The sequence below is a fragment of the Tachypleus tridentatus genome, chromosome 10, assembly GCF_004210375.1.
Source record: "Tachypleus tridentatus isolate NWPU-2018 chromosome 10, ASM421037v1, whole genome shotgun sequence".
NCBI classification, from domain to species: domain Eukaryota; kingdom Metazoa; phylum Arthropoda; class Merostomata; order Xiphosura; family Limulidae; genus Tachypleus; species Tachypleus tridentatus.
In genome coordinates, this window is record NC_134834.1 from 142,440,513 (window position 1) to 142,455,020 (window position 14,508).

Here is a 14,508-nt window from a genome sequence, read left to right on the forward strand (position 1 = left end):
TTTGTTTTTAAATTGTTTTAGAATTTCGCACAAAGCTACTCGAGGGCTATCTGTGCTAGCCGTCCCTAATTTAGCAGTGTAAGACTAGAGAGGAAGGCAGCTAGTCATCACCACCCACCGCCAACTCTTGGGCTACTCTTTTACCAACGAATAGTGGGATTGACCGTCACATTATAACGCCCCCACGGTTGGGAGGGCGAGCATGTTTAGCGCGACTCGGGCGCGAACCCGCGACCCTCAGATTACGAAGCGCACGCCTTAACGCGCTAGGCCATGCCGGGCCCTACAGAAAGGTAAAATATAATTTCCAACCCTTCTCAACAGCAAGATTATTGTCGTTGTTATTTTGAATTAAGCACAAAGCGACACAATGGATTATCTGTGTTCTGCCCACCACGGATATCGAAACTCTGTTTTAGCGTTGCAAGTCAGAAGACATGCCGTTGTGCCACCAGGAGGCAGAAAGATTACTATAAAACGGAAAATCTTAAAAAGAAACAATTCTGACCGATGGAGAAACCACTATTTGACATACGCCACCATGATGTGAGGTTAGAGTATATTATTGGATGGGGTGGAAGTATTTTCCCGTCATTTTTGACGGATTACATGCTAGCACATAATAAAACGTTAATTGGCATAAAAAGTTGGTGCATGTACGTAACACACTTTTGAAATGTATTTAGCTTATATAAAAGTTATCAAACCTTTCAGCAGATATTGCTTATAATTTACCCGTGTTCTCTTTTATGGAAGGCTAACATAAAGTACCCACGTTCCACTGCGTGATTTTAAGTTCCCTTCACGATTCACATCGGCCTCAATACATCAGTTAAGCGTCTCCATTATATTAACAGGTTCTATAGCTATCCAATTTTTAAACGTGTCTGTTGTGATTTCCCAACAGCTCTTCTTAACAGAAAATACGTCTTAATTTAGCTTCTCAGATTCGTTTCATATACCCGCTTTATTTGATTATTTTCCTTCTCCAATATTCTGTGACTCACATTTTTCTTCCCGTTTCCTGAACTTAGTTCAACTCAACTTGTTTTTTTTACCCATGTTTGTGTTGAAAAAGAGTATTTGACAGCAACCTACACATATTTATTATTCATTAAAATAGATGTAGAAAAAAAAAATTCCAGGAAGCAGAATTATAGAGCTTAGAGACAAAAAATTGTCCACATTTTTTGAGTGATATTTAAAAGGTAATACCAAGGTGTGAACCTTCAGAATCCCTTTAGTGTAACTCCAAAGTGTTAGGTTTTTAGGTTCTTTCTTCTCGGAGCTATGACCGTCAGTCACACAAACCGTCAGTTTTATTATTATAGATGCATTTTTCTTTACATGAAAGAGGAACAGTTTGGAGCATAAAAAACATTCGTCCCATTTTGTGGTAAATGCCGTAACTTACTACAAATGTGTAGTGTTCTAGAACTTTATGAAAAAAAAAAAGTTACATGATCACTACAAAAATATTTAGTGAAATAAGCAATTCCAGCAGTGTGACTGGATAATCCCAACAGCCTGACTCAATGAAATTAATAATTCCAACAATATAATTAAATAGATCTAACAATCATAGCATCATGATTTAGTTGAATTTAATGATAGCAGTAAAATTATGATTTTCCTTATTGAAGAAATCCAAAAGCATGATTTCGTGAATTCCAGCACGTCAAACTTCTAAATAAAGTTCACTAGCCTCATACTTAAAAGTTAAAACGGATTCCTTTAGAAGTAAAATGGGTCAAAACATGAGTATACACTGCTGGTCAAAATCTTAAGACCAATGAACATAAAGTAAAAATATGTATTTTGCGTTGTTCGACTCAGCAACTTATTTAAGTAAAGCTTCAAAAAATGAAAATAAGAAAATGGAAAATAAAAATAAACTTTTTTAGCATCTAATAGGGAAAATGTGAACACTATGGAATTAGTCTAAATACTAGCTGGTCAAAAGACCATACTGAAATGAAACGTTAATCGGTAAACACATAACAATATTTGGTCAGTTGTGTTCAAGCATTAGCATTGTCAACATTTCAATGACATCTCCTATGTCACATTGGGTAAAAACATAGCAAAGGTTTAAAAAAACGTTAATAGAGTTTGAACGTGGCAGAATTGTCGCTGGTGAGATTGGGTGTAGTAAAACTGCTGTTTCAAATTTCTTAAAAGACCCTGAAGGATACGGAACGAGAATTTCAAGTGTTTGATCCGCGGAAATTTCGCCGGCGTTGAGCAGGAGGGTTGTCCGGCAAGACACCAGCCGATCGTCGAACCAGATTAATGTCCTTACGGAAGCAGAATGCAGCTCAAGAACAATAAGACGGCATGTACGAGAGAAAGGCTTTAAAAAACGTAAACGTCTTCAAAGACTATGCCTCCTTCCACAACACGAAACAGCTCGGTTAAACTTTGCTGAGAAGCACCAAACATGGGACGTAGAAAAGTGGATGAAGGTTTGGTTCTCTGATGAGAAAAAAATTAACCTGGATAATCCAGATGGCTTCCAACGTTACTGGAATGATAAGGATTCTTCTTCTTCATGAGTCAAATCTGCGGCAGACATCGACGACCATGGCATGCCAGACTTCTCTGTTGTCAAATGATAAGGATATCCCACCGGAAACATTTTCTACACGACACAGTGAAGGTTCCATCATGATCTGGGGTGCTTTCTCCTTCCATGGAACAATGGAGCTTCAGGGGCGTCAATCATCAGCTGGCTACATTAGCATGTTGGAGAGAGCATCCTAATTGATGGATGTCAATTCCAAACAGTGCATGATCTTCGTGAAGCCATCTTCACTTGGAATAACATTCCAGCCAGCCTTCTGCAAATGCATATATTGACCATGCCAAAGTGAATGTTTGCAGTTATTCGCAGTGACGGCCGTGCAACTCACTACTCAGACCTCTTGTTGGGCATTTCCTACCCTGTTTAGGACTTCTTTTTGGTATGGTCTTAAACTTTTGACCAGCTAGTATTTAGGCTATTTTCATAGTGTTCACATGTTTCCTATTAAATGCTAAAAAGTTTTTTTATTTTTATTTTCCAAGCTCTACTCAAATAAGCGGTTCAGTCTAACAACGCAAAATGCATATTTTTTCTTTATGTTAATTGGACTAAAGATTTTGGCCAGCAGCGTACCTATGTAAATGCTAGGCTTCACAAATACCGATAACAAAATAGCCTATATGTATTCCATGACACGTTAATCTTTTCGCGAGTAAGTATATATCACACTCTAAAACCACACAGTGGGCTTTCTGTGTTTTGTTTATTGCGGGGAAATGAACTCTAGTTTTGTCTCTGTAATAAGTGCATGAACTTAGTAGTAACCAAACGTGTCAATCCTTAAAAACTTATTTATAATAATGGTAATGTTTAAAGTAATTTGATAGGATTCGATACAAATGAAAAATACCATATATCTTATGGTAATTTAACAAGGATAAAGATTTCTTCATATCAGACTAGTTACCGCTTTACCAACTAAGCTAAATCTTTACCCCTCAGGTAAGACACTTTTCTTATTAATAACTCAAATTACCACAGTAGTTTTATTACACGTAAAACAGATATTTACTTATTTGGCCATCACTCGTAGGCAAGATTTCCATCTTTAGTAGGGCTATCAATATGAACACAATATTGCTCGACACAATAAAATAGTTTATCTCAACACCAAACTTATATTTTTAAGCTACGATTCTTCTGTACCTTAATTAACAGTGCACATGATTAAACAGCTATCCTAATTATAGTCTAAGTTCAAATTAGCAGAAAACTGGTGTCTTTATATATTTAAAATTTCACAGTTTAAAGGTTAGTTTTAATGAAATAACGCTATTTTGGACAAAATATTTTATCTAATGTACTCAAGATTACCTATTCAACACAATGTTGAAAGGTAGCCACTACACGACTTGAGGTTTACTCCGTTTTTATATGACCGATCAATCGTACAATACATGCACGTACATTGCATGTTGTACTATTGGAAGTTTCTCTTAGACGTTGCTCACAATGAGAAATTTGAAGTAACAGTTGGTTGAGAACAAATTAACAAGTGATCTAGCATTATAAGGCCAGAAAAAGTTAGTTAATTCATATTTGAACATGTATTTCAGTAATAGTAAGATAAATAGTACCGCTTATTCACGTACTTTAAAACTATTATAAGCCAGGAAGATGTTTGGTTTTGAATTTCGCACAAAGCTACTCCAGGGCTATCTGTGCTAGCCGTTCCTAATTTAGTAGTGTAAGACTAGAGGGAAGGCAGCTAGTCATCACCACCCACCGCCAACTCTCGGGCTACTCTTTTACCAACGAATTGTGGGATTGACCGTCACATTTTAACGCCCTCACGGCTGAAAGGGCGAGCCCGTTTGGCGCGACGGAGATGCGAACCCGCGACCCTCAGATTACGAGTCGCACGCCTTAACACGCTTGGCCATGCCGAGCCAAGCCAGGAAGAACTAATGAACAATTATAACTGGTGTTAGGATTTACTCTTAAAATAGTTGTTAAAGCTTGTTCTAGAACAACTCATTGAAACTGGGATTAGACTGGAAAACACGTATTAACATACAGAATAAAATTAATTTACGAGTTACAAAACAATTTTTTAAGCTTAGAATTTAAAAAGATATGTTTCTGTCAACAAAATTCTTCGAATATACCCAATCAGAACTACACTGGTAGTGTCTGACGTGATTTCGATGTAATTTAAGCATCAACGATTTTATTTTACATTTTTTCCTGAAATTATAACAAAGTCTTTGAATGGCAAAAATTTAATTTAATATTTAGACTAACTCAAGAGTATAAAATTATAAATGTATTTATATATACATAGACACACATCTCCTTCTACCTTTATAAATATTATTCGTACCTTATTAAACACACTTCAGATGCACTTTAGACTCAAGAAACTTTATTGTAAGTCACAACAGCTGTCTTCACAATATCCAAATTCTGTCTAATAAATTCAAGTTTAAAATGCATTAGTAAAAATATGAAACTTAAATATTTTGTGCGATGGTGTAGCGTATACTGCCTTCAACAAATACCAGTTTCTTTTCTTGATTAGATTAGATGTTATTTTACACCTGATATTCGATTTGTGTTATTTTGCGCACAAACAATCACCACCAATCGCTCTAATGTTTTAAGGTAAATATAATAGAACAATACATACTCAAATCACTTTCAGCTACAAACTAATTCTAACACCACATGACAACAATGATAAAATCGTATTAAAAAAAAAGGAATGTTTTCTATTTATATATTTGAGAAATTTTCTTGTAAAGCTGATACGACGCATGTAGGATATAATGACAAATCGAGATTCCATCAAACTTTTCCCTTCACTTCTTTGGTCATTTTTTAATTCTTGTATTACTTCCTTTGTTATTATGCCACTCTGAAAGAGCAAATAATGACTAGAAGAACATGTTTATTCTGACTGAGTGCAGACTTGGTAGATAACTAGGCCAACAATGTACTTTCCTTCTTCTGACCAAGTGCAGACTTGATATGGATGACTGGGCCAACAACATTCATTTTTGTTACGGTCGAGTGCAGACTTGGTATAGATGATTAGGCCAACAACATTCATTTTTATTACGGTCGAGTGCAGACTTGGTACAGATGATTAGGCCAAAAACATTCATTTTTACTATGACTGAGTGCAGACTTGGTACAGATGATTAGGCCAAAAACATTCATTTTTACTATGACCGAGTGCAGACTTAGTATATATGACTAGGCCAACATTCTTTTTTTTTTTTTTTATTATTATGACCTGGTATAGATGACTAGCCAACAACATTCATTTTTATTTTGATCGAGTGTAGATTCATTATATATCTTTTTAAACAGTGTTTATTAAACAGTATTCACACTAATATTCTATTTCGATTCATGTTTTCTAAGGGGACTAGTTTCCAACACGTAATTCTTATTTCTCACACACTAATGAGCTTAAAACTAGTTCCGGAACTAGCTGCCTAAACAATAATTACACTAATGAAATATTTGTTACAAGTAAGAATATTAATCACGTACATTCACTGAGAAAAATCTTATTAACCTAAAATTTTCAACTTTCCAAAAACCAAAACACATTGAATAATACGAATGTCAATAAAAAAGTTCATTTTGAAATTTACACAATTTATAGCAATCTCGAAGCGTATCACAATAGCTAAATAATATGTATCTGTAATTCAGTAAATAAACATAAAAATATAAATGAATTAATAATTTAATCTATGCGAATTAGGTACCATTTCTCGCTATAATAATGAATGTTTCTTTCACAAACAGAAACAAACTGAATAAAATAAACGAGTAAAAATAGTATTTACTTCAAACAAGATTTCACTTTAACAGTTAAAAGTAGCGACTTCAACAAATCTCCCTGTAATGTCATGAACAAAGAGAAATACTGGAAATTACGTTTCCACACACACACAGATATTATTATCAATAAACCAAATATTTTGAAACTCAACAAAATATTCACATACAACTATCTTAATTTTAACAAACAAGTAAATAAGCAGAAAACACATGTAATCAGTTATTCAAATATAACACCTATATTGATCAAAAGTTTTTGATTCAACAAAAATAACTCATTTTTTCTAACACTAATTACACTTGTTTGGTGAAATTAAGGTTACACCAATTACAAAACGTGTAACAGAATGACAATTTCAACTTTTTTTTTTTTTTACCTTCAGCTACTAAACTTAGTCTCGTTGACAGTTTTCAGCAGAACTCATTCCGACAATTCGCATCTGTTTTCTCAAGTCTTGAAGAAAAACTTCGCCTTTTTCTTCGACTAAATACTGCTTTTTTTCTTTATCAATTACACTTCCAAAAATATGTTTTAAAACATTTATGGTGACGTTACGTATTTATGAATACTTCTCTCCGTACCAGATTTTTATGAATTTTCCTGCTGATGACAGATTTGTGGTTTTCTTTTTTTGAAACAATAGGTTTTTGTATATTTTATTTTAAACAAGTTTTCATTTATTAAAGAAAGACACCAGAGATATTCCGGGAGGTCTAGCCACGGTTCAGTTCGTGAACAACTTGGAGTATTCCGAGCTCTATGATTGGCTTCCATTTGTATGAACCTCAATACATATATAGTACACCCTTGTGCAAATTGAAACAAATGGTCATTTTAAAATATTTTCAGCATGATGGCCAGTGTAGGCTCGCTGGACCCACTGATTTGCTTTAATAGTCAGTTTTTCACACAGACGGCGTCATTAGCTGTGTTTTGCAGTACGGTCGATCTATTTTTGGGATATATGACGAAATTTTGAGGAATGTTAAGTCATTCGAAATTGCGTTAAAAGAGCAAGGAGACCAGTCAAAAAACAACTTCTTAACAACCCAATGAAGAAACAATAGTATCAATGGGGTCTGAAATACAAGAACTGGACGCAAGAACAATGGAGGAAGGTGTTATTCAGTGACGAGACTCATCTCTTCCCAAAGGGACAATGAAGTCTGCATGTTCGCAGATCTCCAGGTAAGAAACTTCGAGAATCTCACATCAGTCAATTCGTAAAACAGCCCTTGAAAATGTTTTGGGGCTTTTTCAGTTGCTATGGCGTTGGAGTCTTACATATCGTAGAAGGTATGATGCGAGGACCACAGTATATCGAAGTTTTGCAGAGAAGAGTCGTTCCAAAATTGAAAAAGAGATTTCCAGATGGATCTGGCATTTTTCAGCAAGATCTGGTTCCATGCCACACATCGAAACTTTTGAAGAATTTTATGACTACAACGCGAATGAAGGTGCCGGACTGGCCTGGAAACTCTCTGGACTTAAATCCTATTGAAAATCTTTGGGCAATTTGTAAAGAAAGACTTCGGGGAAAAGACTGTACTACGAATGATAAGCTAATTGAGGCCATAATTGAGGTATGGTACCGCGATCCAAAAATTAGTAAAGATTGCAGTCAACTCTTGGACTAGATGTCAAAGCAGATTAATGATCTTCTGAAAAATAAAGGCAGTCATATCATATATTAATTTGAGTAATTTCTGGATTCTCAGAAATAAAACGCAAAACATTGAAAAAATCGTAATCTTCCGTCTTGTTTCAATTAATTTGCACAAGTGTCTATATGCTGAATGGTCAATAAATATTCGTATCAGTTTTTAAAGTTCTAACTTCCAGAACAATGAGCTAAGAAGGATGAGTGACGTATGTAATAAGTGATTTTTGTTTCGTTATAGGTATTATAAGTTATCGTTATACTTACATTTTTGTTTAACAGAGATCGTGCATATCTTCCTAGATGATATACCATGACTAAACAGCTACGGATGGTGGCAACTGAGTGTGAAGGTTAGTAAAGTTTCAACCAACTTTTAGAATAAACATGTTCAACCGCCAATGACATCCCCGCCTGAAACTCGATCTCATGATGTAATACTCAAACCAAGGGATAAGGAGAGAAACGATTTTGATTGGCCAGAACTCCCACTGAGAAAGTTTTTTTTTTTTTTTGGAGGAGGGAGCAGAGAGGAAGGGATGAACCTTGAGGTTTGCAGGTGGAGAAAGACAGCTCCTTCATTTTTCCTACACGGTTTTGTTAAATGCTATATTTGTTCTGTAAGAACACTCCATGAAACTTGTACCGATGACGCAGTGGGTGATAATCATCACTTGGTGGCAACAGTAGATTGTTCGATACCTTACCTAAAACGCAGGAGAATGCACCATCTGAGAAAAGATTAGAAATGAGCGTTTCAAGAGAATAAAACACGATTTATAAAATTAAACTGGTCACATGGAATTAAAAAGAACAATAATAATGACAAACCCAAAAGATGTTTCTTTGCAATGCGAGGTTGCTGGAGAAATGAAAATAGTTACACTACAAAGGAAGTGCCACACTGATTACATTGACCACTTAAAAGGAGGTTATATTACATAGTAACTGTTTAAAGTGAAATGAAACACTAATAATATAATGTTATATTACATAATAACTGTTTAAAGTGAAATGAAACACTAACGTTTGTCTGTAGTCATAAAACACATAAGTACTGTGTTAAAACATAATAACGTTAACAATCTAGGATGGCCGGCAAGCCACATTATATGTGAAGTTGTGTGCATAAAACACAACGACGTGGTTTACGATAGCACACAGTTAACTGTAACTTATCAGATAATTATAAGTGGAAGGTAAATATTTATCTCATTTTTACTCACACGTTAACTGGTGACTATGAATTTGACAATTTAAGAGTCGAGCTATAGGCCCATACTATCATGTAATCATACAACTCTGTAAAACGGTAAAAAAAAGAAAAGAAAAGTATCAATGTTAAATGAATATCATACAATATGACAGCAAAAGTAGTGTAGACTAGGGTTAGTTAGGAAGATAAGAGTTCTGGTGATGACGTACCAAAACACCCTAGGACATTCACAAAAAACTTGTACACATCATACCGCAGACGTTGCACGTACAGGTTTTACTTCAGTTGTAAATGGTTAGGCGCTGGATGGTTATGTAACATAAAATGTAGATCATTCCCAAGTTACTCATGCAACATTTGGTGTATATCAGGCCCACGATTTTCAAGTTATAAACAGCACTTTATATACTGAATGAAGATTGACGTTACAAGGTTATAGCTTACAACTTAGTAATATGATGAAAGAACACAATGAAAAAATGTTACATGGCAAATTTCTTCATTATGATTTGTTGGAAAACAGATAACCGATTCTGATGATGTAAAACATTTATTGCCGAGTAAGAAAATTGGAAAGACAGGTAATTTAAAAACGTGAGAAAAAGGGCTAAAGAAATAAAAACAGCAAAGATTTTATTAGATTCACTAGGGACTATATTAAAGTTGGGAGATGGGTCCAAAAAGCAAGAGGGTCAAAAACACACTAGTCTTATGAAACAGAAATGGAATGACGTTTTACAAAGCATTAGTCTGATATTTTTGGGAATGGTAATGTCATTTTTGCAATTGAGGTATGGTTTAAAAAAATCAGAATTACTCAGACAAAATTGTCGATTGATCCTTTACTAATTTATAAGTGTCAGCAATAGCACCAAGCAAGGAAAAATTAAGAAATTTTGCTGAACAGTAGCAGCAAAAATACTTGAGGTATGACGTAGTCCCATTAGCACGTTAGGACAATGGGGAAGACCAATATGTTGGCACTTTTAAATGCTAAAAGTTGCTATAAAAACTTCAATGGCTACAGTTTAATTAGGAGAGGATGCATAACAAGTTGTTTCTTTATTGACGCCCATTGTTAAGGGCTATACTGCTGCTATTATCAAGTTTTTCATTGACTTTAACATTGATGGCATAGTTTTGGATGTTACTATTAAATCAAACTTTCATCAGCCTTACCTATCAACTTTATAAAGCCTCTTAAAATTATTGCATGTTTTTCTATGTCAAGGGCAAAATGTTATGGAACTTACAACTGAAAAGCCTTTGGTGACAGTTGCTAACTTTACATATTTCATCCATGCTGACAGAAAATATTTTTACTTAAATGATGACTGCATTGTCAATAATCAAGCTTTCCAATGCAGAGCAAACACTAAATAAATAAAAAAAAAAACAGGGATTGAAACATTATATTTAATTGTTTTCTCAAATATGCTCTACATATGTATTGTGTAGTGTTAAAGATCTTTTCTTCCAAAATATTAAAAATATTATGACATTTATAACATTCAACAGATCTTTGATGAAGCCCCTTTCATTTGTATGACCAAATGTTCCATCCTTCTCTTTAGTCTATCAGTGAACACTGCATGATATAGCTTCAAGATTCTATGTGTCAACCTCATTGGTAGCAGAAACAATCTTCATATGTACTTTATATTGCTAATTTGAAGAGTGACAGAAATTGAACTTACAATTTCAAATTTCCAAAATTTTTTTTGAGTGGGAAGGAGGCTGATCTCTCATTCTCTGACAATCCTTCATATAAACTCCTCCACACACTCCTTTCCAAAAGTCCTGGATACACCAATGGGTTAACTGCTCGTGATAAAGATTTTTGTTAACCTTTTTCTACTTTCAAAACTTCTGATTTTGAGTTTAAAAATTGTAAATTGAATAATGTTTATTAATCTGACTGTAAGGTTAATTTCATGGATGTCAGCAGAGCTACATGAGGTTATCTGTGTTAATCTTTGAACTGAAAGACAAGAGGGAAGGCAGATAGTCAACACCACCTACTGTCAACTCTTGTCAGGCTGAATGCTGAAATTTAACTGTCACTTTCATAACATACTCAAGGCCCTAAAATATGTACTAGGCCCATTACTTAGATGAATAACAAGGACATGCAATTACATAAATGACAACTGCTAACTGCTGGAATAACCTAATCAAGTCGTAGGATTTGGCCATTGTTCTTAAAACAACTCTTTTTTAACGAAGTGTGGTTTTAATAAATATTTCTTTATTACTTTCAAGTAGCTCTGGCTTCATGATATGGCTTTATCCTGCTTCAATAGGCATAATAAAATCATAAAATTCCTTATCATCCTATTACAAATTCAATGTGCACAAAGCATATTCAAAACACTGATAACTGGTTCTATTTCCACTTCTAGCTGCCAAAAATGCAAAAGAAGCACATTCAGTGTATGCTTTTCATCTTTTCTTTGTTGATAAACAAATGTAATTTAAATTAATATTATACTCAGTTTTTCTTACACGAAATTACATTATTATACTGCTATTCAAATGGCAAGTTCATCATATACTATTTGTAATTAACATTAACTAAAAGTTCACAGACATTACACACGTACAATATATTAAAAAAGTCATAGTTCTGTACCTCTTTATGCTTTTTGTTGAACAATTTAGAAATTCAAAGCATTATTTTCTTACTTTTACTAAAAGTACACATATATCTAGTAGAAAAAATTTGGAATTTCTAATGAATTTCTATTATATGCAATGAACAATTTTAATTCACTAAAATCAAAATAAGATATGGCTTAATATCTATACCACATACACAGCTCAGTTTTACAGTTAAACTAAAAACAAACATATGTTCATATTATATTGCACTACAGTTGTACACGACAATTACTTGTAGCGATATTTCCTGATGCAGTCATTTCCCAAGTCTACAACCACTAACTCATTTTCAAAATGGCCACGCCTGCTGGTCTTTTCAGCTTTGTTTTTGGGCTATTGATACAAAATAACAAATGGCCTGAGACAAAGTTAAAGATCTGGATATAATGTTTGTTTTTCTCTGAGCGACATACTAGGAGATTGCCTTCTTTATCGGACACAAGACCTCCAAAATGACCACCATTCCTTCCTTCTGGATAGATTTCTTTGAGAAACTCACCTGAAGAGCCAAATACTAAAACTGATGAATCTCCTACAAGTATTTCATCTTTTGGTCCTACAGCCACAAACTTGATGGCATGGGACTCAGTATTGTTGAACCCTGTCAGCTCTATCTTTTGGAGCAAATTTCTTGATTCATCCAAAATAAAAACACAATTAAGGTTATTATCAAGTATGAGAATTTCTCCTTGACTGTTCACTGCTATGTCCATTGGTTCCACAAAGTCGGAATGAGTGGACTGACTTATAAATTCACCATCAAATGTCAACTCTGTAATGTATTTAGTTTTCCAGTTTATGACTAGCAGAGAATTGACATGTGTCACTGCTATTCCAGTACCTCCACATTCTTCCAATCCTACTCCGACGATGTGATGAATAAACTCCAAGTCAGGTCCAAGAACTTTGATCCTGTTGTTACCTGTGTCAAGCACAAAAATTTGCCCAGCAGGACTAATGGCAACAGCACAAGGTTGCAGAAACTGGTTGTCTTCACAGCCAGTGGTGCCAAAGGAAACTACAGGGTTAATGTCTTGCAATGCTTCAAATCTGAAAGGGCTGTCCTTGATTGGTCTACCAAAAATAGTTATATGAAGTTTGTAAACACCTGGCATTTCTGTCCTGTATTTCACTGTGTATGTCCCATTACTGTTGTCAACAACAGTAGCCTTTACTAGTTCTCCATTCTCATGAAAGATTTCAACCACTAAAGGGTCTCCCCCAACTGACTGAGGATTCCCTTTGAAATCTACAGCTGTGACAAGAGTTTGCCCTTCCAGATGCACAGAAATATCCTCCACCTGAGCTGTGCACAAAGGAGAAAAAGTTGTGCTTGTCCTAACTTTACCAAATGTGCCCAAAGCAGTTTGTAAGTCATCAAATGCTCTATTATGCTCATATTCATACGTAATGAATCCATTCTCTCGTGGTTCTCCAAAAACAGGCATATTATTCATCTTTTCATTTATTAGACAGATTTTTTTGAAAATGTTTCGCACCTCGACTTCATTATCAAGACCTTGACATAGCTGATCCACTGCAAGCTTTTCTCTCTTTATTGTTGCCAACTGCTCTAACAGAGAACCTTTCTTTTCAACTTGATATTTTTTCATGGTAGATAACAAATCTTGTTTCCTGTTTTCTACAATCTTTAGAAGTTCATAGAAAGTATGATTTGCAATCTCACATGACTTCTCCAAATTCTCTTCTAATTTGCATAATTCATTATTTACATTTTCTGTAGCAGTATTTAATCTATTAATACAAATATTTGCCTTTTTCATTATTACTTCAGACATTTTTGTAGCAAAAGATAATAAATAAAAAGCCTAAAATTAAATATTTTATGGGTGTAGTACTAAATGTTTTTTCGTGATCTATTTTGAGGAATATATAGAATGCCTCACCAATTCACTGCTGTCTTCAAGTTAACTCTGAGTTATCTGAAATTACAACTATGTTGCTTCTTAGTAACCAATATATATTAATAGGGTTACCATTCCTAAATGCTATTGTTCAAAGCACCAAGTTCACATTTCATCAACAACCACTTTCCCAACGAGTGACTTGTACCCAGATGATTAGGTTTCAGTGATGTGGACTACAGCATAGTAAAATCACTGACTGTTCTGAAAAAGAGAAAAAGACAAATTGTAATTTAAACTACATTTGTAAAGTTTGTAAACTGTTCAGTATTTATGTTTCTCTGTTGCAGTTCTTTGATTAAAATCATTAATCAACATGATTATCTGATCTTGCTCTCCATCTAACTAGAAAAATAATAAAATTAATAATAATTCGTGTGTGTGTGTGTGTGTGTCCATCAATAACAATATACACATCTGCCAAATTGTATTTTCAAGATGGCTGATATGGATATCAGCACTTTAATTAAAATAAACTACAGAACACTGTTTCGACCTTTCTAGGTCATCTTCAGGTTAGCAAACCTTAAGTTAACCACACACACACACATTGTTCAAATAATATAACACCAGAAAGCACTCATAAAAATATTTCAGAAAATTCGAATGTGACCAAATTTTCTCTCTCAGATGTTTAGTGGCTGTAATATTTTAGTTTTTAAT

General features: G+C 34.4%; 2 protein-coding genes across 2 annotated transcripts in view; both read right to left on the bottom strand.

The window, feature by feature from the left end:
- LOC143230482 (alkaline phosphatase-like) overlaps positions 1-13,936 on the bottom strand; it is a 52,602-nt gene extending 38,666 nt beyond the window's left edge. Inside the window, exon 1 of the mRNA XM_076464128.1 lies at positions 13,918-13,936. The gene's annotated coding sequence lies outside the window, so the exon portion shown is untranslated. The remainder of the gene's footprint in view (positions 1-13,917) is intronic.
- LOC143228524 (E3 ubiquitin-protein ligase TRIM71-like) lies at positions 12,199-13,719 on the bottom strand. Its single transcript, XM_076459769.1, has one exon. The coding sequence runs from the start codon at positions 13,717-13,719 to the stop codon at positions 12,199-12,201; it is 1,521 nt and encodes a 506-aa protein (XP_076315884.1).
- Positions 13,937-14,508: the final 572 nt, after the last annotated feature.

What these genes read in the sequence shown, in the direction of transcription:
- LOC143228524 (XM_076459769.1), bottom strand. Translation starts at nt 13,719, where the DNA reads ATGTCTGAAGTAATAATGAAAAAGGCAAATATTTGTATTAATAGATTA.